The sequence below is a fragment of the Cyprinus carpio genome, chromosome A3 (assembly GCF_018340385.1).
Source record: "Cyprinus carpio isolate SPL01 chromosome A3, ASM1834038v1, whole genome shotgun sequence".
Taxonomy (NCBI): Eukaryota; Metazoa; Chordata; class Actinopteri; order Cypriniformes; family Cyprinidae; genus Cyprinus; species Cyprinus carpio.
In genome coordinates, this window is record NC_056574.1 from 13,924,816 (window position 1) to 13,950,942 (window position 26,127).

At 37.0% G+C, this 26,127-nt stretch overlaps 1 protein-coding gene across 7 annotated transcripts in view; it reads right to left on the bottom strand.

Annotated features, from left to right (window-relative positions):
* The window catches only part of LOC109094087 (brain-specific angiogenesis inhibitor 1-associated protein 2-like), a 76,148-nt gene that overhangs the window by 49,102 nt on the left and 919 nt on the right, over positions 1-26,127 (bottom strand). For all 7 annotated transcript variants that reach the window (XM_042719500.1, XM_042719519.1, XM_042719510.1 and 4 more), the window contains exon 2: positions 5,375-5,450. In XM_042719500.1, the coding sequence (XP_042575434.1) occupies positions 5,375-5,450 (76 nt within the window). The remainder of the gene's footprint in view (positions 1-5,374; positions 5,451-26,127) is intronic.

The window sequence follows — 26,127 nt, forward strand, 5'->3', positions numbered from 1 at the left end:
GAAACAAAAACCCTGTATATATGGAATAAAATGGAATAGCTGTACAGCATGTCAAAAAAAGAAATAGGGCATCTGCTTACTGAAGTTAGTAAATGAAACAAGTGCTCGCAATGCAGACAGCTACGTTAATCATAATGAAGCAATTTAGATGTAGCCGTGTGTCCAGTGTAGAAAGTGTGTCAAAATTGCTCCCTATTCCTTATTTAGTGCATCAAGGGAATCTGAAGCAACTGAGTGAAAGTGTGAGAGATCTGGAACAGCCAAAAAGCATATGCTGGTGATTTCCATAGGACTGGCAGCGGCACTTATTAATAAGTAGATCAGTAAAGAGGTAAAAATGGACCGCTCATACAGGGCTCACCCATATCTCATGCCTCAAAGATGTTTACTAGAATCAGCTGCTCAGACTCGCTTCATGACTGTCACTCTTGGCCTATGAACACAACACTAAGGGATAACACAGCCACTGCCACGAACTATAACTGCACAGCAAGATCTGGAAGCTCTGTCTTCCCCAAAAACTTCAAAGAGCAGCTCAGGTACTATTATGCAACAGTGCTTTCTGAAAGCGTGTCCCAGACTGCACCATGGCTGAAATAATGCCAAAACAGGCATGGAGAAAATGGATACCAGTCAGCTGTTCTTTAAGGAACTAATTCAGAAATCAATCGGAACCTTCATCCTGCACTTCTGGCATGGGCAGCAAAGCCAAAAAAAAAAAAAAAAAAAAAAAAAAAAAAAAATTATATATATATATATATGGTTCAGCAAACAATTCCTCAAGCTGGCCAGCTGTGGCTCTGATTAAGCAAGGCAAAGCAGACTGTTGCTCTTGGTGAGACACTATGTAGATCGTGTTCAGGGCTTATTTACAAGGAAATTATGAAAAAATGTGCCTGACAGATGGGACCATAACTCTAGGAACTCACATAGAGAGAAGGCCCACTGTATTTTATTTTTTTCATGGTTTCGGTTTCTTTGCTTCTTTTTTCCTATATTTACCTACGTTGGATAGGCCAGTAGAGGAACTCATATTTTTGCTGATAAACTGATTTGACAGGAATCAAGAAGAGAGTAACATGGTAATACAATTTTAATTTTGTCAACTCTATTTCAAAGGTTGACTGAACTATAAAATGTAGAAAAGGTTTACGTGACAAACGTTGACTTTAATTTAGTATTTAAATTAAAATATTATAACTGAAATAAAAATAAAATGAATTATTAAATAGCTAGTACTTAATAAGCAAGTGAAAAAAAACACAAAGGGCCCCCAAAACACCCTCAGGCCCCAGAGGGTTAAAGTTTAAATGGTTATAAAACTTATTTGAGTTTATAAAACGTTTTCAAGTTTGCTTAAACTGATACACAAGTTAGACTAATCACTATTATTCCAATCCTCAGCTTCACTTAAAATGCAAGCTTAATTAACTTTAATACACAAATAAAAAACATAATTTTTGAGTTTGTAGAATTTATTGTTTAGTAAAAGTACAGACCAACTTTCATTTTGAATTTGATTCAACATTTTTTTCATAAGCTACATAACTGTAAAAAGCCCTGTAGATGCTTGCATCAAGCTTTTGAATTTGCAACTTTTTTTTATTTGACAATGAATAGACAAATTGTCTTTTCAATAATTATTCCATTATTTCATTGTTGTAGTTAGTACAACACACATATAGCATGACCAGTGAAGTCTAATTCTCAAACGAATAACTTCTGAATGAATTCCATTAATCTGCCAGAAAAAAGCTGATGGTTATCCAAGTTCTCCCTGTCTACTCTCAATACTCTCTCTCACACATGGTTCTTAAAATTGGCACCTTTTTTTTCTGCACTTGTTGGTGACCCAGTGGGCAGCACTGTGTTTCCCAAGACCCGAGACGCTGAGATAGGCTCCAGTATGTGGAGCAGAATGGATGTATTCCATAGTTTGAATACGTTTCCTAAAAACTTGTTTATGGATTGTTAAGTGGAACTGGAATCCTTACAATTCTCATCCATATAGTCTAAGTCTCCTGCTTTGAAATTCTCTATTTTACTGAGAAAGAACCATGTCATAACACCCCCCCCCCCACTGCAGTCATTCATCCTTCTGTGCCTGAGGCTCTAAAACAAATCAGCAAGAACAATACCAGTCAGAAATAATAAATGGGGGTAGAAAGCTTTGCTGACTTTGTGTCAGAGTGATTTAATTTCCTAAAACACGAGGTAGGGTGGTAAAGACATAGCCTGAGACCAAAAGAGGATTACAATTTATTCTGGTGGGCTTAGTGGCCTAGGACCACCCACCAGACCTCTGTTTCCCTCAGTAAAGGGTAGTCAATTTTGGAATAAATCTCTTTTTCAACTCTGTGTCTTCCCTTTATGTCTTTTTAGCCATGTCTTGGTAAAAACCCATGCTCTTCTCTACACCACTGCTGCATAATTTGCGCTAATACTTTTGCTACCTATGGACAGCAGTTTGGCAGCATATGGACCCCTGTGTGCATTCAGCCACTTTTTGAGGATAAGAATCTTTCACCACCTCAGCCAATCGCCTTTAATGCTCAGTAGTTTGAAGGGCAGTCTGGCTCACAGATTTTACATAAATCCCCAAATCGGTTGGGCGCTGGGATTTAAGGGTAGCCCCCATTTCCTTTGTGACTCTCTAAAGGAATACTGTGAATTCAATAAGGGTAAGCGCAGTTGACGGCATTTGTACATTGTAAAAAATGTTTGGAATTCTTACAGAAAAAGACTTAAAATACTACAGTAAAAACCTGTTAATTAGTTAACTAAGTTATCTTATCATTTACAGTGACTTTTTAAATGGTTACATTGCATGTTTATATTTTACATTAAAGTTACTGTCAAATTTAAGGTTTTTGGAAGTAAATACTATAATTTACCATATAATTTTCATGGAAGTAAAAAGACATTCCCAGAATTTATTCGTGACACTTCACATATGATATGCACATATTTTATACTTAAATATTTTTTTTCTTCTGACTTCTTTTGTTAAGCTGTGGCTCAAGTACACTATATTAACATTATGGTTCTAAGTTGTATGTTTCTGGTATTCCTGTTTATTTTACAACAACAACTATAAAACATGGTGAACCAAAACATTTTTTTTTTTTTTTACTGTAAATTTAACAGGATATCACAAAAAATAACTTTGACTTTTTTTGATTATATGGTGAACCAAAACATTTTTTTTTTTTTTTACTGTAAATTTAACAGGATATCACAAAATTCTCAATGTTCCCTAGTGGGCCTTTACAAAATTCAACAATACATAGTTAAAAAAACAAAATAATACAATATAAAACAACAACAAAACAATCAGTGGTCACATATTTGTGATTAACCAAATTTTTTTGAGTTGTAAATTTAAAATGACCCAGTTTGACTCTCCTTTCACAAAACAATAATTTGACCTTGTGCCTTGTACAGAAAAAACTGATTGTCCAAAAAAGTATTGCGTCTCGGAATCTGACAGGTTCTGAGCTCCTCTAGTCCTTAACCCCCAACCCTGAGAGCAACTATGCAATCACTCAGACCTGTTTGATGATTTAAACATTTATGCATCAGCAGAAATTTAATAAAATTTGCAAAAGATAAAATATTTAACTTCCTTAGGCTAATACAATGATGTGACCTAATGGGTTTCTTATCTAATATTTTAATAGCTCTGTTATAAATCATTTGAACTGGCTTAATTTTGTGACAGTAATGTGCAGATACAGTAACTTATATGCGAGAAAATCATGGCATGCATGAAAGTGTGAGCAGCATGAAACGGTAGGCAGTCCCTGATTGTCTCAATGTATAAAGATTTGCTTTAGCAACTCGAAAGTTTTAATATGACTGTCAAATTTAAGTTGAGAGTCAAGTATAAGGCCTAGGTATTTGACCTCTGAGACATGGACATTTGATCCATAAATTTAATCATCTGGTATGGACTTGAATCTTGAGGCAAAGCAAATAGACATAGTCTTTTTAACATTCAATGTCAGACCTACATTTTGAAACCACACCGCTACAACTACGCTACGACTTGTCCTTGTTTAATTTAAAAAAGCAAAAATTGAGGTTATAGTAAGGTACTTAAAATGGAAGTGAATGGGGACAATTTTTGGAGGATTTAAAAGAAATGTAAAGCTGATAATTTTAAGCAAAAATATGTGCATTATTTGAGCTATAAAACTGTTAAAATTGTTTTTACAGTAATTTAGTGTTTATCACCCGACCACCCGACATTTAGCGGTTTGATGCCCAGCTAGCCGTGCATTATCCCGCTTATACCATGATCCTTTATCAGCAATGACAAATTAAAGCTGGTAATGATGTTTGCAGTGCTATATTTGACCGGAAGGGTAAAAACGATGGTTAATTTCATCAGTCATGGCTTGTTAGAGCTAGCATTCTGCCTGCTGTAAATCAGACACAAGATGAAATAGTCGGTAAGACCACATTTATTTAAATGAATGAATTATAACATTTATTTGAATTAATTAAGAGAGAGAGAGAGAGCAAGAGAGACGGACGTAAGTTGCATGTGTGAATTACCTGCGCGTCTCTCTCTTTAAACAGTGAAGCTGTGAGTTTGGTTACTTCAAAAACAGCAAGGAATATAATGTAGCGATCCAGTATCTAAGCTATTTTATAAAAATAAAAGTCACGGGGCAGCATTGACAAGAAGTTCTGTGCTTCGAAATGTTTCTGTGTGCGCAGTGCAATCTCCAATCTATCTCTCTCTGTGTGTGTGCAATGAAAGCAACGCATTAATATAGAAATATGATTAAAATTGATAAAATTGACTTGGAACTACCTGTGCATTAAACCGTTTTAATGCATACCTGGCAATCAGAATTGAGTATTCGGACAGACCCCGGTATAAAGAAAAAGATGGGATATTCCTTTAAGATGTATTCCTGCAAATCACCCTAAAGGTTTTACGTCCACTGTCGGCCCGAGGCTGCCGGAGCAAGATTACATTTGCCAACGTGAACGCAGACATCAATGGGCAATTGTCTGGCTTTCATCAGCCACCTACCGCACAAAGCCTTCAAAGTTGTCTGATTGTTCCTCTGTCTAATGGCTAAATATCAAATCATCAGTGAGGCTGGGCACATTATCTCCTCTGTGAATGCCCTCATCAGCTGAGCTTTTGTGTTCAACCCATCTGAGCTCAGGAGGTGTCTCGGGTTGTGTGAGTGTTGATAAGGCTGTGTGGCCATCTGAATGATAGGATGACAAATATTGTCATCATCCTCAAATGAAGTTGTCTTAAAGGCGAATGGGAAGGCGTGGAAGGTTTGGACAGCTGCCTGAGTGCGGATGAAACGGGGGACGTCTGGAGATGCGATGTGAGGGTACTTACTGGAGAGAGCCTTCTCATAGTTCTTTCCCATGGCGATGAAATTCCGCAAACAGGGATTGAACTGTTCCATGATGGTCTGCAAGAGAGGGAAAGATTTGTTTATAAGGCAGAATTGCAACATGTGGATGGGTTATCTGTAGGCCCATATAAATTCTCAAACTAAGGATGCACCAACTTTAAATGGCTAACCAATACCAATAAACCTATGATTATCACCTATGGCCAGTAACCTAATATTAAAATACAATACTATTTTTTCCTAAATAAAAGTGAAATAAAATGCTAAAGAGTAAAAACATTGTTTTTAAATGCTACAAGTTAATATAGGCATCACAACATTTTTTTGAGAAATTAGATTTTCCTTGATCTTTTTACATGGCGTGTACAGTAGTTCAGTCAAAAGACTGGACACATTGCTTTTTTTTTTTTTTTTTTTTTTTTTTTTTTAAATGTCTTTGTAACAGTCTATTCTGTGCTTAACAAGGCTGCATTATAATTGGATCAAAAATAGAGTAGAAACATGAATTTTGTAAGACACTGTTACAATTTAAAATAACGGTTTTCTATTTGAATATATTTTAAAATGTAATTTATTCCTGTGATGCAAAGCTGAATTTTCAGCAGCCATTATTCCAGTTTTCAGTGTCTGAAAATGCTGATTTAATAAAAATATATAATTATAAAATATAAATATATTAAAAACATTGAAATAACCATTATTGGGCATAGTCTATCATCTATACTGACAGAGTCCTAACAAAAAAGAAAAAGAAAAAGAAAAAAAAGAACAGAGCAGGCAATTTGTAACGTGGCAGCAATTGACTGTCTTTGTTAATATTAGGGCTGTGCAAAAAATCGAATACGATTTTCCTGCGCATCTCTTCAGTAATGACGCTCCTGTGATTAGTAGTATATCTCTAGCACGTGCGTTCAGATCAGGGTTGCCATTTTTTCACAACAAATCCTGCCCAGTTGCTTCTCAAAACTAGTCCAAAACTAGCCCAATCGCGTTTCCAGGAGGTTCCCCGATAAAAATTGCATACCGGGGTTAAAATATAAGTTTTTTGTCAGGGTTGCCCTGCTAATATTCACATTTTAGGGGCTAAATATCACGTTATTGGTATTGGGGTCGCTTCAACCCGCGGACATGAAAAACAACCACAGACTTGGCAACACTGGTTGGCATTTACTACACAAAGCCGTAATTCACTGACAGTCTACACAAAATCGATTTTAAAATCGCAGGCGATTCTTTGTCGATTTTGAAAGCGATTTTGTGTAGCTTGTCGGTGGACTACGGCTCTGTGAAGTAAATGACGCTCCACCTGAACCAGTGTTGCCAAGTCTGCGGTTGTTTTTCCATGTCCGCGGGGTTGAAGCGACCCCAATACCAATAACGTGATATTTAGACCCTAAAATGTGAATATTACCAGGGCAACCCTGCCAAAAAATGTATATTTTTACCCCGGGATGCAACTTTTTTTTATCGGGGAACCTCCTGGAAACGCGATTGGGCTAGTTTTGGACTAGTTTTGAGAAGCAACTGGGCAGAATTTGTTGTGAAAACCTGGCAACCCTGATCTTAACGCACGTGCTGGAGATATACTACTAATCACAGGAGCGTCTTTAGAACAAAGACAGTCTAATAAAGACAGTATAAATAATAAAGATACACATACACATATGCATATGTATACACATAAATACTTCCTCCACAAGTAAATTCAATAATCAACCTGTCCCATCCACAGCTTGTTACTAAATACTTGGCTAATTTAATAATGCTATCAGCTACAAGTTAGAGTATTATCCAGCTTTGTTTAAAAAAATATACTTTAATAATAATAATAATAATAATAATAATAAAATATATATATATATATATATATATATATATATATATATATATATATATATATATATATATATATATATATATATATATATATATATATATATATATATATATATATATATACACAAACAACGTCAGCAGATAGCACCTGGGGCTGGTTATTAAAGGCAACTGATAGCATTTACCACCTGCTAAAAATACTAGATTATGCATGCATTTCCATGGTTTAGTGCATGCCTTCTAGTTAAGCTAGTTGACCAAGGACTTCCAGCACAAAACATCTAAAACATAACATATGAGGCAGCAGGGACTGTGCATCCGAACAAACCAAAGATGCTTCCATTTTCCCTCATGAAAAAAACTGTCCACAGCATCATCCCTCGTTCACACCACCCATCATTCCATGTTGTGTTAAGCAGTGTGAGATTATTCTTGTGGGAGGGAAGCAGACACTCATTTTGGGGGTGAGCAAAGAGATTTGACATTTTATTCAGGGCTTTGAGACTGTGTTTAAGAGAATACAAGGAAGCAAAAGAGATAGAAAGTGAGCATATGCTAGGAGTAAATGAACATATTATGCTCTGAAGTGCTAGTTTGTGGGGCTTGTTAAACTGCTTGTATACAGTGCGTTTTAAAGAAGGGCTGGGATGTCTGGTGTTTCTGAGAGGGCACATATGCAGGGAGGGCAAATCTTCTCGAAGCTCAGTTCCTAGTGCAACCAAAATAAACACTTTACCACCTCACCATGCTGTAATCCTTCAGTGATGCTCACTCGAGCGGGCATCTGTCATAGCACCCTGAGCACCATCCACTTCCCCTTCGGGGGTTCCTCCAATTAGAGCAGCCATAGTCTGCCAGGGCCTTGGGGTTAACAAAGACCTGAAGCTGACAGCACAATACCACCGAACCCTGCTTTCTTCCTCCAAAATTCACCATGAATAACTACATCCCATACAGCAGCTGTTAACAACTCACAGTAGGCATGGGCCGATTATCAGTTTCAAGGTATACCATGATTTGACAAACTGCGTTGCGATGCAATCATTTTCCAAAATGAAATTTATGTGAAAATATGAAGTCTGTTAATGCCCGTTAACAGAAGCCAGAGATGCTGAAGACGGACGCAGATCACTCACGGTTCATGATGCATGAACTATTGGAAGAAAACACTAAATATTGATTTGGGGGTTTATATGAATGTGTTTCTGAGGGAAACTGATTGTCTTCAGAAAAGTTTAACTTTGGTGGTATTTTCTTTTCATCTTGTCTCTTTAGCAGTGTTTCAGTGCAGCGCTGCTTTTGTTCTAGACAATACAGTGATATTTTCAACCCCTTTACTGGCATAAATTACCACATGATAGAATTACTTGATACCATAGACCCCTATTATCATGTAGTGCAAGGTGTCCTGCAGAGTTTGGCTCCAACTTGCCTCAACACACCTAGTATGCCTAAGACCTTGATTATTCATGTGTGTTTAATTAGGGTTGGAGCTAAACTCTGCAGGACACCGGCCCTCCAAGTTTGGAGACCCCTGATCCAGTGTGTCAATTTGCTTGTAGCATTCCAGCACCAATTAACTTTTAGACTCATTCATTTAAAAATGGCTTTGGCAGATGCCTGTGCAGTCCTTGCCATTTTTCTTCAACCGAGACAGGTCAACAACAGACACCTCCACCTCAAAATCCACCTCTTCTTAAGTGCAAAGACTTATGGTTAATATAAAGGCCAATTGCGTTTAAAAGTGCTTATTCTCTTAGAAGGCATTTTTTTTTTTATATAAGTATACTTTGCGACAGTTAAAAAATACATTTTATATAGTATGAATGTGTGTACTATGAATGTAATCTGGGCGTATAGCTACTACGTTTGTCATGTTGTCATTGTCATGTGATGTCAGTTGCATTGTTTCAAAGCATTTATCGTATGTGCACTGTAAGTGTACTGTATGTATGGTTTCTTTGATAGTGCTGTTACAATCGTTGGAAGTAATATGGTCTCTGTTATTTAGAGGGCGTAACTCCTGGGCTGCATTTTATGTCGTTTATGTCAAATTTTTATTACTGTTTTTCCACCCATTTTGTCCTTTGAAAGTCTAAAATAGTCATAGCTGATAGACAGTATAAGACTGTGTATACAAATGAGTAAAGATGTTTGTTGTTAGGATGACAAAATGTTTTAAAAGTCAAACTTTTAGGCTGGTCTGCCTCAGTGGCCCAACAGTGCTCGTCAAAGTCAAAATGATCAAGGTGGCCAATCAAATCAAAGAAGGCGGGTCTTACTGTCACAACGCAACGAGTGTTTGTGGAATGATGCAAGTAGTACTGTATTAGTTTGTGGAATAATGCAAGTAGTACTGTATTAGAAAATTGTTTTACGATAGAAATGTTCAGCAACCGACAGTAAAAGACTGATGAAAACTACTCAACTTTTTTGAACTGAAAATATGCAATTATGATTCATGTAAATCATAAATGTATGTGACAAGAAACGATTTCATTTTCGACTATTAGACATACAAATAAGACTGAATGTGCACATTTTAAAATAAAAGTCCCCTTCAAGGAAAGTCGGTCCATTATTTGCAATGCCTTATATTGCAGCAATTTCGGGGAAACAAGTATCATATCCGTTCGAATGGGGAACTACCGAAATCTCAAAAACTGCTTGCCAAACTCATTAAAAACATATTTCAAATCAGCAACAAGGCCTGGAATCGGACGCCGAGGTTGCTTTGTTTCTTCTTGATAGCTGAGTTTGCAGCCGGCAGGCATAGCAGATTCCACCATCGTCGCTGCCAGGGTTGTGTACATACGTGTGGGGTGGAGTTATCAAAATAGGGGCAAGGTCATGGGCGTGTTTGTTTTGGTGCTTTCAAATATCAACACCGTTTGGCAAAATTTGTTTAGTGCACCTTTAATGGATTCATAAAGGTAGATGATATGATATTAAGTGGCTAAGCATTAGATGATTTAAGTGTTAGGAACCAAGTGGCACCGAATAGAGTAGTTAATAAAATAAGCTGTAGCTAACTTTGTCCCAATTTAAGTAAGACCTGGTGCAACCCAGGATTGAGCAATTTTGAGAGTTTTAGGCAGGGCAGATGCTTTTCAATCAATCAAGATACATAGATGAGCCAAATACAGGCTGGACCATGTCAACAGATGGAGAAATACCAGGTCAAAATGCTCTCAGTTGCCTGGACTGGAAGGCATATTTGGGCGAACTTTATCTAGCAGATTTGGGTCAGGTATTAATAGCCATCAAACTACTTGAGGACTAGTTTGACAAATTTTTCACTCAACAGTTCATCAATCCTTCAAAAATGTCAATGTTTTCCACAATAAATGAAGTCTGAGAGAAAAACGAGTTAGGGAATCTTTAGTAGAGCGATAACACTTGTTCCCCGGGCATCATTGACTTGACGTCACAGGTCACCTTCTCGCTCCTGCCACACTCTCTGGGCAGCTCTAAAAGTGGGTCTGCACCTGACGGAGAATAAGATGGAGAGTAGGCAGCAGTGCCTCAGCAAAATCAGTCTCCCCAGGAGCTCCATTAGATGGAACGAAGAAAGAGACACACAGGCACAGCGAGTGAAGAAAAATACATATTCATTGATCAAAATATTAGCAAGGGTTTTTTGTTTGGGCTTCATGTGTCTTAATGTCAGTTTGCAGGCTTTGGCACAACAACAAGACAAGGTATGAAATGTTCTGAAAGGAGATGATATGTGGAGAGCATTGACATGGAGTACAGTTCTCTTCTCTAAAGGATGAAAGACCTCTCTCCATTTCCAAGGGATTTAAAAAAAAATATCTTTACCTACCCTCTGACTCTTTCCCTCTCCATCCCTATTCCCCCGGTGACTTCTTTATAACGCGCTGTCAGCATAACTCATTAAAAATATATCGTCAACAACATCCTCATAACACATGAGGGCAAAAAAAGAGGAAGAGAAAGATATGGTACAATGAGGAGGGGTAGAGATGTGAAGAGCCTGGCTCTACATGAGGGTGGTTTACATAATGGTTAGGCGAGACCAGGTCTGGACTCATATGGCACTCCAGCAATCAAGAGCAAAATTGGCCGATGTTGACGTAGGAATGGTAGAAAAGTAATGAAGTGGGCTCTGTTCCAAAACCTATCTAGCTGCCTATCTAGGTGGCCTTTTAAGGCATCTAGGTGGCATTTTAAGGAAAAGTTATCTATTTTACCTAAAATGTGTGTGCAATGTATTGGAGTATATTAGTTTAGTAACAGGTTAACGTCAAACACTAATCAAATTAGTAGTGTGCTTCTGGTGTGCTTTTAGGAGCACTATTTGTGTTAATGTACTGAATTCCACTTCTAAGGTGCCATTTCAGGTAAAATGCTGCCTATGAAGACATCTGTCTATGTAAGCAGCAGACATCAAGACAGCTCACAGGAGCAGAGCTGTAGTCAGCACTCCATTGCCTACAAAAACTAGACGGTGTAACTCACACAAACATCATTCAGCACTGAAAAACTAGGCAATTTTCTGCTAATGTTAGTGTCATGTAAGCTAGATGTAATTAGCTTGGTGTAATGCTAGCACCTTAAACTCATGAATCACAAGTGAGGTCAGATGGAGTGGGCGGGGCTTGGGTGGTTTCTTTTCTAAATTCTGTCAGTGTTGCTAATTTTATCATCCCAGTCCTCGTGTGCTACATCTGCCAGCCTAATTGCAAGAGCTAATTGGAATATGAGGCCAGCATACACTTTGTCTGAGAGCTTGGTTATTCCTGACTCTCTATAAGGTGGACGTGTGCAACACCTTCACTTTAGTGACAAGACAAGAAAGTGACAGTAAAAACAGTGAAAAAGAATAAATATGGTTAATACTTCAAATGTATTCAATTGAAGTTGGTATTGAGCTTTATATTGTGTATAGGTGTTAAAAAGTTCAACCAAGCAAGTAAAATACAGATATTTCATTTCCTCACAATGCTAGCAGTGCAACTACTTCTTTGAAAAAAATAAAATGTTGCCACATTCACTTTCATCTTTGCCATATTCATGTTTTTCTAGTAAATCTAGGTTGTTCAATATAGGTTTAGGTTGAGTCAAAATATCTACAGCAGCTGGCTGTTTTGAACTACCTTTGAGACTTATATTTCTGAGGTGATGGTGTGATAATTAAATAGGCCATAAGGAAATTGGCATTCCATTTAAATTTTGATTGGTGCACAATCAAAGAATAGCAATGATGCCTTTAAAAGTAATTTATGAGTAACCACTTTTTGGCTCATATAATAAAATCCATTGATGAAACAGCAATTACTGTGAATCCTTGGCCCATCATTTTGTTGCAATATTCCCAAAGACCCTTCCTGTCATCATCAGTAAGTGGAAAAAAAGAAAGAAATATGAAGCTGCACCCAATACATCCATTTATTTCTGAACAAAGCCATATCATACACTGCCTCCAGATTCAAACCTCCAACCTTTTGATTCCTGACCAAGGCAACCATTGAAAGTGAAAGAAAAAGTGACGTGACATACAGCCAAGTATGGTGACCCATACTCAGAATTTGTGCTCAGCATTTAACCCATCCAAAGTACACACACACAGCAGTGAACACACACACACTGTGAACACACACTCGGAGCAGTGGGCAGCCATTTATGCTGCAGTATCGGGGAGCAGTTAGGGGTTCGGTGCCTTGCTCAAGGGCACCTCAGTCGTGGTATTGCCGCCCGAGACTCGAACCCACAACCTTAGGGTTAGGAGTCAAACTCTCTAACCACTAGGCCACGATTTGCTCATGCCACCCAGCAGTTATGGTCCTGCGCGAAACCCAATGTTGACTTTAATACCTGGCATTAGCACTGACAAGCCAGAAATAAAAGAAATAACATATTAGCAATAAAAGGCTAAGGGAAATTGTTACCTAAACACACTCAGAGAAGCATTTGAGAGGAAACAGGGCCAGGAGGCGAGACAAGACAATATTAAAGATGTGAATTATTTTCTTCTTGGAGACCTGATCATGCGGTCTAAGTATATTTTATGGTTATGACCAACTGATCATACATTACTCCTAACATAAATCTAATTAGTTTGAAGCAAAACCAGTTTTGGTATCAAAAAGTTATTGAAAACAGATTGAAGAAGAATTTGGGTTGATCACATAGGAACTGTTCCTGCCTTCCATCTGTGCAGTTTAAAATTGTAAACTTAATGAAAATGTGGTTTACGTTAAGGATAATTTTTCTAACATTGCTGGTATGCTACTCTTTAAACACCAGCAATGTTTTTTTTTTTTTTTTTTTTGTGGCTTAATAAATGATTGACACTACAAATGTTCAGAACCCAACAACAGCTGGCCTTGTGCTTGACAGCATGCTGGCAGTGTTAATCTAATGCAGCAGAGGTCTGTGCATGGGCCCTCGGCAGACGGAACACATGTTATGTGCAATCAGAGAGTTGCATTGTTATATATAATGACAGTATCAGTCTTCATGTACTGTTCTTCCCCCCTCCATCAGAACACTGTCTTAATCACATCAAGGCGCCATAAAGAGCAGGATCATCTTTCTCCCTCTGTGTTTCTGGGCAGGCTGTATGCAAGCTTATTTTCAATATGCAATACAAATCTCATCTCAGTTTCGATCCCTAATTCAGGATCAACAACCATAAATCCTGCTAAACAAAAGCCTGCCAATATAGTTCCCAACTGGTTTTACTTCAAACAAGTTTGTATATTGTAAATCATGTGGTGACCAAACAGACATTCCAAAAAACATTCTAAAAAACAAACATTAATATTACCAAGAACTGCACAGGCCCAACAATATGTTAAATTGTTAATAACACAACAAAATCAGTGCTGTTTTCTTTCTTTGGATGACATATTTCCAATTGCAAACTACGCTCATTGAACATCTCTGCAAAATGATATGACGCTGCTTCTTGTATGTTTTTAAAGTGAATTGCCCAGTGAGTTGTTTTAAAGTGCATTTAGTTTTACATAAAAAAAGATGAAAGTGAATCTGGCAATGCTTTCTTATATTGGTTGTTGCATGTAGCACAGCAGTTTGGAAATTAAATGTCCGGTGAATTGCGCTTAAAGGTTAATACTCCAAGTTTGAAAATAACACCTACAATAACTGATAGTGCTAACAAAATCAAACATGAGATAAAATTGCATTTGCCGACACAAACAACCATCTCATTTTAACTCGCTTCTCCAAGATTTTGAGCGCTTTTATCGAACCCGAGTGCTCTGTATTGCAAGGGCAATGCTGTACCAGGTGAGCTACAGAGAAAGTTTACTGAATCAGAAAAACAACAACTATAAGAACTGTGTTGTCTAATGGATACAGGTAATTTGGAAGGCACATTGTGAAGGGGACACAGCTTAAAAGGGACACAAATACCACATTTGCTTGCTAGCCATTTGTAGGTGGTGCGAGGGAGAGGAATGCATGCTAAAGAGCATTTGATTGACTAAAATACGTGCAAAATGAGCCCCTAAATATTTCTGATGTCATCAATATTCCCTAAAAGTAAAGTTTTTTAATTTGGACACTAGCATGCAGCCTCAAAGTTAAGTCGCAAAACAAAAAAATGATAAATTTGTAATTTTGTTTGCATAAACATCAGCAGAAATGTGATTTAGGAAAAAACACTGGGTCAAATATTCAGTAGCTAAGTGAAATAAATTTGTGACTAAATACTGCATTAGAAGAACAGACCTGTGACACACCAGTTGAGATAACTGTCATGATACAAGCACGTTTATCTGCTAGTTGCCCTTTAAAAAGACCTAATGGAGATCTATTTCACAGAGTTAAAAAATGTACATCAGCCTATTTAATGAGTGAAGAAGACACCAAACGAGAGTGCATGCAAAGCATTAATCACTCATCACTGGTTAAAGAACAACCACAGAAAATCCATGCAAGCTCCTCTTGCTGTCTTGTGCTCAAACTTGGCTTAAACTTTCTTATGAAACACACTATCACGCTAAACCATTGAATGGCTGAAGGATCCTTAAAGACCCCTTGATTATCTGAAAGAATTTCCAGAATGCACTTCACGAGAAGCACCACTGGGCTGACCACACTACAGAGCTGCTGGAGTCAAGCCAAGGCCAGTGTTCAGACACGAGAATACAAGAAAATTTCATACTGCATTATATTGAATGTATAACAAACATTTGACTATCTGAGCAATTGAAAGATAGTTTTAAAAATAAAACATCAGTTTTTTTTTTATTAAAAGTTTGTTTGTAGGTAGGTATTAAGTTTTGGAGTGAATGTATAACAAACATTTGACTATCTGAGCATGTGATAAAATCACTATAAAAGATGATCTTCAGTGGCTTAACAAATTAAACATTGGCCACAGCAAGATGATGGAAGATGGCATCAAATACTTTTGTCTTCAACTTTTATGTCCCAGGGTTTAAAAAACAAAAAAAACAAACAAAAAAAACATACACATATATATACATATATACATACACATATATACACACATACATACATATATATTATATATATATATATATACACATATATATATATATATATACATATATATATATATATATACATATATTATATATATATATATAATATATATATAATATACATACATATATACCATATATATACATACCATACACACACATATACTATACACACATATATATACATACCATATACATATACACACACACACACACATACACACATATATACACACATATATATATATATATACACATATACATATACATATATATATACATACAGTACATACATACATACACACACGGGAGTGCCTGTATAATAAAACTACTACTTTTCAAATACTACCACATCTCTGTTATGTATTTATTTTGAGCTCATTCTGTGTTATTTAATTTATTTGTATTTGAGTTTTAGTTCAAGTAATTTCTGCTCTAACTTCAACTTATTTTATATCAGTTAGTTGCCAAGGTAACATTTCTAATTTTCATTTCAGTTTAAGGATGTAAAGAACAGCTTGACTAATTCTGAATGTTTGGTTTTCAACATTAAAACAGAACGATTAGTTTCGGTCATCTAATTTCACTGGTCCAGCAGTGCTTCAATAGTGATGATATTTAGCCCAATACCCATTTACACTTTTCACTTTGTTGGTGGCATTTCAGACCCGAGTATGTGAGTGGCTCTGAGTTTAGGTCAAGGCGTCACGTTTTCTCTTGCTCCACGGTCACAGCGCTATTGCTTGTGTAATTTTGCTAAATTATAACCACTTAAAACAGACCGATCCAATTAGAATTTAAAGTCAGAAAAAGACAAAGAAAAAATGACTACAGTGAATGTAACATGTAACAGAAGAGAAAGAAATCCTGTTGTGGCAGACTACAACAAACAGCTCGGGCGATCGATACTGTGCCATTGGCTGCGATAAATGTGTCTAGATTCAATTAGCCCAATTAAATGAAGCAGGTCTGAGAGAGGAAGAGGCATCTCTAGCTGGGCACATCGGTCTTTGCTTCAGAACGTAGGTGATGCTGTTAGACAGCGCTTTCAACACATAACCTCCTGACCCTGTGACAACACTTTATATTCCTGCAGCTCACTGACGGTTTCCATGGAAACATCTGCAAATGCGTCTTCCTCTACACACTGATTGATTTATTTTTGAGAACTTAGAGGATGTTGCAAAAAAGAACATTATTTAAAAAGATTATTATTAAAATTATTTTAAAAGTACATACAAAATGTGCAGAGAACATAAACCATGTCTTCATTTGTGATCGGAGAAACGACAAACAACAAGTGCTACTCTACACTGCGCAAAACTCGCGTTTGAATCATCAGTGGCAAATCCTTTACATATGTAAACATACTTACAGATTGAGAGTCAGAACGGCCGGCATTGTAGTCTTCTTTCCCAGGATCAGGAAACAGTCCTCCAAACAATGCACTGCACACATCTGAATATTTGGGTTGAACTTAACCACTGATTTCTAGTTGTGTCCTCTTTTGGAAGACCAAACAAAGTAGTTTCGCTTTCACAACAAAACACACAATGTCTCCACAACATGGCACCGGCAGCAACAGCGAGAATAAAAGTAACGCCTTCTTTCTTTGTTATGCAAATCTTCCCACATTGTGTCGTAGACATGTGGGGGCATGTTAGAACGAGCTGTTTTAGGAGGGTGTGGTTGACTCTTAACTTTTATAAAGAATATCTCTTTGGATTTGAGACTTTATGCACCAACTTTACGCACTTCTTTATGCACCAAGAACTTGTAACACACTAAAGAGAAAAGAAAAGTTAAAATCGCATCATATGACCCCTTTAATAAGGAGTGGACTCAGTGTCTCCTGATCATTAAACTACTCCATCCAAAAAAAAAAAAAAAAAAAAAAAAACCAGCAAATATCACTGGCTTGGAAAACATGAGGGAGTAATTTTGATGATTATCTTTTTTTCTTTTTTTTCTTAGAATACATTCCACAACTATGCATGAGTTTTTTTTAGTTCTAGATGACAAATGCATGATATAGTTGCATTTATTTATTTATTTTACACAATATTTTGCTGCAATGCAGTAAAATGAATTATTTGAGCTTCTTTTAACTTATATAGCAAAGATTTCACAACCTGCTTTGGCTTTGATTGAATACTGTATGAATACTTTCTGTGACTGGTTTTGATGTTATCAATAAGTGTCCGTTAAGAGTGACGCAAAATACAATTTGAAATCCGATTTGAGCCGTCAGAGCTTCCAGACTGAGACATATCTGTAAAAATCAGATTCAAATCACATTTCAAACCACCACCATATATGGTTTGAAAAAGATTTGGAAAAACACCCTTCTAAACCATTTCAAAGCAAATACACTACAGTTTAAAAGTTTGAGGTCAGCAAGATTTATTTATTTTTTTGTTTAATACTCTTCTTCAGTAAAGACTAGGGTTGCAGAAAGGTGGAAAATTTCCAGTAAATTTTGGAAATATTCCAGAAATGTTGGAAACTTTCCAGGGTTTTTTCTGAATATTCCATGGATTTTTGGAAAAGTTTCCGGAAATTTACCAGAAATTTTCCACCCCTTTGAACCCTAGTAAGGACACATAAAATTGACCAAAAGTTGAAAAAACCTTCCTGATATTATAAAGCATTTCTATTTCAAATAAATGCCTTTCTTTTGGAAAATCTGCAAAGTTGTTAATCAAAAAAGTGCATGATAAATAAAGATATTGTCTCTCAAAAGAGAGAGTCGGTTCTGAATCGCCTTAACGAGTCGTGATATTTTCGAATCTTTTGCATGTTACCGGTATACGTCACTGGGTAACACATTTGCATAATCCCCACCTGCCCACGAAATACAAACAGAGTCTGACCTGCCAACAAACACTTCCTTTAGTTAGTGTGTTAACATCATGTTTAAGAAGACGCTGTGTTCAAGGATACCACAGAAATAAACCTTCTGTTGTGTGCATGTCATTTTACCAAGGACTGATTCTCTAATCTTGGCTTTTATCTTCGTTGGCTTCTAATCTTCTTAATAATGTTGTCAAAAGACCCGGTACTTCAGTACCAAGTCGGTACTAAAAAAACGAAAATGTTACGGTACCAGTTTTTTTTTTTAAGTAGGCTACCGGTGTTACCGAGTACCTGGTCAACCCGATTCTTGGTGCACTATCCGAAAGGTCCGCAGATGCGCTCTCTTCATAAAAGCACTAAGACATGGCAACCTCAAAAGGAGGAAACACACTAACAAAAAACTTTAAAGACAGACACCAAGAACAAATTAAAGAGTTCAAGCAGGTAAGTTTCACAGTGTTTTCCATACATTGGGAAATATCAAAACTGACCGCAACAAACAGATTTTCCAAAAGGCTTTGACTTCGTTGAATAAACATGAGCACTGCACGTGTCAAAGTCTAACCCCAGTGCGGGTGTTTTTATATCACGTTATTTCTAAAGAAAACCGACTGTCTTCAGAAAATTATGGATGTCATCTTGCCTTTTGTGAGCGCAGACTCAGCGCTTATTTGATTACAGCCGTTACCGGGGAAACCTCTCTCTCTTGCTGCTCTACAAGCACCTCCTGCTGGCAGAGAATTAATTTACATATGCCGCTGTGGGAAACACTGCTTCTGTTATGAATACTATGAAATATTTTAATTTGAATGTCGGATTGAAATGAACGCTGTTATTAGAGTAGTTAATCGTTAGCATAAGCGCGGCTAACACTAATATAATGAGCATTAGAATTAAGTTTCTTTATTAACTATTTAATGCTCCTATATATAATAAATAGTCAAATTTTTTAATTAGCTTGTTTTTGTGTTTTGCTTTGGTACCGAAATTGGTACCGGGAACCGTGGATTTTCACTGGCATTGGTACCGAATACTGAAATTTTGGTACCGTGACAACACAGCTGTGGCCTATTGGTTAGAGAATTGGACTTGTAATCTGAAGGTCGCAGGTTCGAGTCTCAGTGCTGGCAGGAGTTGTAGGTGGGTGGGGAGTGAATGAACAGCGCTCTGTTCCACTCTCAATACCCACGGCTGAAGTGCCCTTGAGCAAGGCACTGAACTCCCAGTTGCTCCCTGGGCGCTGGATCTATAGCTGCCCACTGCTCCGGGTGTGTGTTCACAGTGTGTTCACTTCTCACTGCTGTGTGTGTGCACTTGGATGGGTTAAATGCAGAGCACTAATTCCGAGTACCATACTTGGCAAATGTCATGACTTTCACTTTCACACTCTTAATTTGGACTAACAAGCTCTCCGAACCACAACCTGTAAGTACGATTGATACATTGTGTACATTTTCAATTGAGTGCTCAAAAAAAATAGTGTGATACAGCTGTTCTACATTCTAATTAAAATTTAAGACAGAGCATTTTTTGTCTGTCGTTCTTCAAACATTACAGTAGACATATTTTGGTTTACATATTTTGTTTCATCAGTTAATCACGTTAGCACTCGGCTAACATATCCACCAAGTGTTCACAGTTTAGCAGCTTAAGTTTAGTTGTGGGCATGATTCGCTTGCATAAGTGTTTTTGTATTTTATGTCATTGTTATAAGAACGGATTGCAGCACTATGTTATTGTTTTATGTAAAGGTGCTTTGTCAGTGGTAGCACTCACTAACTTGCTTAAGGACTCCTTTCTGTGCCAATTACAACAGGCTTGGCCAGCTGACCAATCAGAGCAGAGTAGGCTTATGGAAGGGAGGGGTCTGCTCCAAACTTGCTTGGAGCAAATAGTTTCGAAATCATTGGCAAATGACTCTAATATTAAATGTATATTTTGAGAAAATTACAATGTTTTCTGACCTTAGATGCATTTAAACCTGTTGTTGGGGACTCCAACACAATATTAGGACACTTTAAAATACCATATGACTTGCTCTTTAAGCAGCACAACATTTTTCAACATTAATGATAAAAAGAAATGTTTCTTTACCGGCAAATCATCATATTAGAATGATTTCTGAAGGACCATGTTTTCCACCACAGGAATAAATTATATTTACAAATATTAAAACAGAAAACAGTTATTTTAAATTGTAATAGTATTTCACAATGTTCCTATATTTACTGTATTTTTGATCAAACAATTGCAGCCTTGTTGAGCAAGAGACTTAAAATCTTACAGACCCTAAACTCTTACACGGCATTGTACATCGAGATATATGTGTGTGTGTGTGTGTGTGTGTGTATATTATATATCTCATTCTGTGTTATTTCAGTATAATATCTCCAATAATATCAAAAAGAGGAACACTGAGGTATAATTGCCCAGCCCGAGTTTGTTCACACACTTCACACTATAAGTGACCAACAATATCCTCTTCCTTTCAGGGCCATTTGCTCCATTACGGTCAAGCAGTAAAAAGGTTAGAAATAAATGTAGCATTACTCTGTATGTCTATGTGCATCTAACCAGCCGATGGTAAATAAGTGCTGGAATCAAAAGCAGAGGAGGTTCCTTTCCCCCGACTCCATGACCTGCTGCCCGCACCTCCTCCAAAATAATTTCAGGCCCACATATCCACACAGCAATTACAGACCATTTCCACAAGGATCGGGAAGCTCTCTCTCTCACCTACACTCCTCCTCTCAATTCTTGCTCCCACACTCATCTGTTCTTTCAAAGGCCAGTCTTGAGATCTCATTCTCTTCTCAATTTTGATAGATACTACTAGACACTAAGTCATTCTGACCGTTCCAAAAATCATTTTTATATAACTTTCAACTTATTTGGGACTTTATTCAACTAAAGGAACTTTCATCACCTGGGGGTTGATTTTATTTAAACTAACAGATTTCAGTTTTTTTGTATTTTTGGTAAATGAAGGTCACATTAAAACCTTACCATGTCTCAATCACTTATACTTTTGAAATTGACCTACACTACTATTCAAAAGTTTAGAGTTAGAAAGTTTTATTTATTTGGTCACTCTGAATAATCTCTTAGCAGGGTTGCATTTATTTGACCAAAAATAAAGTAAAACTGAAATATCATTACAACAAAAAATAAAACCTGTGGTGAATTTTCCTTTAGTAAACTTTTTTTTATCAATGTGGAAATCAGCACAATATTTTTGTGTAAACCGTGATCCTTCTTTTATTTTTAGGATTTTCTGATGAATAGAAAGTTCAAAAGAACAGCCTTTTTTTAAATCTTTTTTTTCCTTTTTTTTTATAAAATATGTCTTTAATGTCACTTTTGGTCAATGTAATGCATCTTTTATTTAAAGTATTCCTGAAAAAATAATAATAATAAAAAAAAAAAATCTCAAACTTTTGAATGCTATAGTATATTGTTTATTGTCCCTTCTCCCAGATCCTGGATTTCAATACAGCAATTTTATTCCAAAAAGTGATTTGAGAAGTGGTGGAAATGACATTTGTCCTTGAAAATGGCAAAAATGACTGAATTAATCTGTGATGGAGATACTGTATATACCCTGTTGGACACTGATAACAGACAAATTAAATAAACCAAATCCAAAGTGCCAAAAGTTAAAGAAACACTCAATTAATAAATATGCTAAACCAAGCTATCCCATGTTCCACATGCATGAAGCATTCGCCTTAGCCTCATCAGGTTTAATGTGTTGACTCATTATGCAATAAATCCAAAGTGCATTGTTGCGAATGGTAAAAAAGGTGTGTATTTTGTGAGCGCTCGGCAACATTACTTGTGAGCTCTGAGTATTAGAGATAGAGAGCTCTTTGAAGAGAGAGCTCAGACAATAAGATGTGGCAACGGCTCAGAGCCATCCACCCCCGGACCGAGGGGAGAGTGGGTGTGCGGAGTGAATCCATCTCTTATAAAACCCATTCCCTTTCCAATGACTGTCGGGAAACCTATGATAAATGTAATCTCTTGAGGCCTAGGGACTTCTTACATTGCAACAAAAGCTATATCTTTGTCCAGATCACAAAGGCGACTATTGAAAGTTGTTTTACACTTATTAAATATATCACGAGTGATTGTAAGGTCGAGAGATCCATTAACTTGTTGTCAGAGAAATAACTGCAAACGTACTGATTTTTTCAAAGGGCTGTGGGAATTTCATAGGAATTCCAAATAAAGAAATGTAATTCTTTCATCATTATTTACTCACCCTCATGTTGTTCCAAACTCGAAAGCTGCTCTTTTATTTTAAATGAAACACGAAGAGAATTTTTGCGAATCTCTAAGGAACTCTTTTTTTTTTTTCTTCATACGGCATATAGTGACCATCTGTTAAGCTCCAAAAATCCAAAAAAAGACACCACAGTATAGCCAAAATGATCAGATCATATTCTATATTGTGTTTCACAGGGAAAAAAAAAACAGCAAAGCTTTTGAAAACTTCAGAAGGCTTGGAATATAGTTAATGGGTTATATGGACTTGTTTTATAATACATTTCTGGTGCTTTTTTGAACTTTAAAGCAGTTTGAAAAAGCTGCCCAACTTCTCATTTTGTGTTCTAAAGACAGAAGAAAATTAAATTGGTTTAAAATGACATGAGGGTGAGTAAATGATGATAGGATTTTCAATTTAGGTGAACTATCCCTTTAAGAATTAAAAAAAAAAGAAAAGAAAAACTGATCTAAAATGGCTCATCTATTAGATCATTAGCCCCATTACATGAACTTTGTGTTAATGATGAATATAACCAAATACATGCCCTCAATGTCTGTTTCTATCTGCGGTCTGTGCATCTCACAAACATTCCGTAGCATGTTGTTGCTAAGAAACCACCTGTCCAGATTTTCTACATGAAAAATATGTCCTCTGACTTCCTCTTCTTCTTCATCTTCTTCCAAAAAAAAAAAAAAAGAAGAAGAAGAAATTATAGTTAGCTCCTGGTGATCTCTGATGAAATGAGTCCCTGAACAAGTGAAATTTCACGCCTGTTGGGTATGATGCTTTCATCAAACGGGAACGTAATATGCATATTGTAACCGAAACCTTTGCTTGTTATTTCCGTTCTCCAATATCAGTCATGGCATGTGGAAAAAAACAAGAAACAGACACACCTATACGTTTCCCCCGGGATTGTGTGAACATGGTAACCATGTTTACTTAACTCTAAGTTGACTATTTGGAAGTGGTGATAGAGACACTCCTATGGCATTGTTTCACCTGTAGACGAGATGAAACATGTCCTACTGCATTACGTTTCTCCCTACACCCTGATCACCACCACTGGAGCAGAGTCTACTCAATCACTACACGTTCAAAGTAATAATAACCCCTCTTAGTCTTCATACATTAGCCTACACCAATCTGTGAAGAAAAATGCTTTTAGTCAAGAAATCTCAATAGACAGACAGACAGACAGACAGACAGACAGATAAAGACCATTTAGGACCATTTTCTTACATCAAGTAAAGTATGTTGATAGAGGGCGGAGTTTTGAAGAACGGGTATGTGGTAGTTAGCAAAAACGCTTCCAGCACCTTCAACGGCGCCGCCAAAGTAATGCCTGTGATCCCGCTAGCAACCAATACAGACATGACCATTTTTACATTAAACTACATTCAACAGACACTTTAATTAAGAGATTTTAGTAAGTGCAAGATTCATGTTTTGCCTGGGAATCAAAGCCACAACTTTGCCCCACATATTTAAAGCTAACTCCTGAGCACTGAGGTTTGTCACCACCTCCGCGATGCAAGAACACAAGCAACCACATGCTAACAATGAGCATGTGCATTAGCTTACAGTATGAGTCTGGCTTCACACTGCACCTAAGTGGCTTGACCTCAGCTCACCCACATGCACAGGTGAGCGGACAGCAGTTATGTCACCCTCCAGCTGGCAAAGGTCTCGTCAGGCCTGCCGCTGGTACTCGCCTGGAGGCTGATGGGATTAGAGAGATCCGGCTGAGCCTGGCACTGTCTGGATGACTAGGCCCCGGCGCTGAGAGTCTGACGATAGGAGGCTGAGCGATTGAGGGCCGGCTGTGACTCACAGGTGAGGCTTGTTTTAAAACCATGGCAACTCCAGCGGGATCACAGCCATCGCTCGCAGGTAGGGAGTGTTTTGTGAGCAGTTGAGTAACAATCACACACACACACACTTGTGTACACATACGCCCTGGTACACCCATGTGTTTAGTCACAGAGCATATTCTGGCTTTCCTGTGACACTTCAGCAGATGTTTAACATCCCACCACTGATGTTAACCCCTCTTATCTTTCCCACTCTCACACAGAACTCTCATCAATACTGCCCCCCTTTTGAACTCAATCTATGTTCTTTAGCTGGCCGATTTAACAAGCTATCTGAATAGTGGGTGAATTTGGACAAATGATCCGGCCCTCGAAGATCCCAACAGTGAATTGGCACACAACGATTATCTGTTAAACGACCGGCAGATCCAATAGACAGCTAGTGGACTAATTCAAAGCCCTCCCATGAGGACTAACCCACTTTGGGTTTATGAAATGAAAATCTTCATACTGACATAGTAAACTAGAATTTAAATATTTGTCAGAACAATGAAAATATTATGTGAATTGTGCCGTATGCTAGTCCTCATAGTTAGTTTTCCATTGCTTTAAGAGTAACACCCCAGATACGGGAGACATCCGCTTGCCCTTGATCAACCAGAATAGTTTCTTTGTCCTCATTTTAGGTGTTGGACTTCAGGTGGCCTATTTAACAGTTGTAAGTATCAGATGAGAGCCGTAATCCTACTGGTGTGGTAAGTATTAACTTTTTTTATTTAAAGACCAAAAACTGCAGCAGAAACCCATTGGGAATCTACTGAAACACTGACAAGACACACATTGACTGAACCTGTTGCAACACAAACCAACACGTCCCCTCCTCCCTAAACCACCTATGCTGGAATGCCTGACAGAGCACATGCCAAGAAACATAGCAACCGATACAGGTTTATGGGAAACAACAAGCCTCAAAATATGATAGGTAAAAATTAAAAAAAAAAAAAATCAATAAAATCAATAAATAATGACCAAATAATAGTCATTTACATTAATGAAAATATTTTGTTTTTATTGTTGCCGTAAAATATATGAATTTTACATAAATGTTATGTACTTAATTTTATCTTGTGTGTGTGTGTGTGTATATATGTGTATATATATATATATATATATATATATATATATATATATATATATATATATATATATATATATATATATATATTCTTAGACAAAATACATATTTAAAATAATTAAAATCAGGTCTGCATATCGGTTATTTACACAATCTTTATACCATATCAGTCATAAAAAGTAATACTGGCGATCTCTTAGATAAAGTGTATTAAAGGTAGAACACTGTTTTGTGCAAACTAATTAGTGCACTTATTTAATATTTTAAGCTAGACATAGCTGCAAATACATCACATACATTTGTGACCACTTAGCTTACAAGCTTA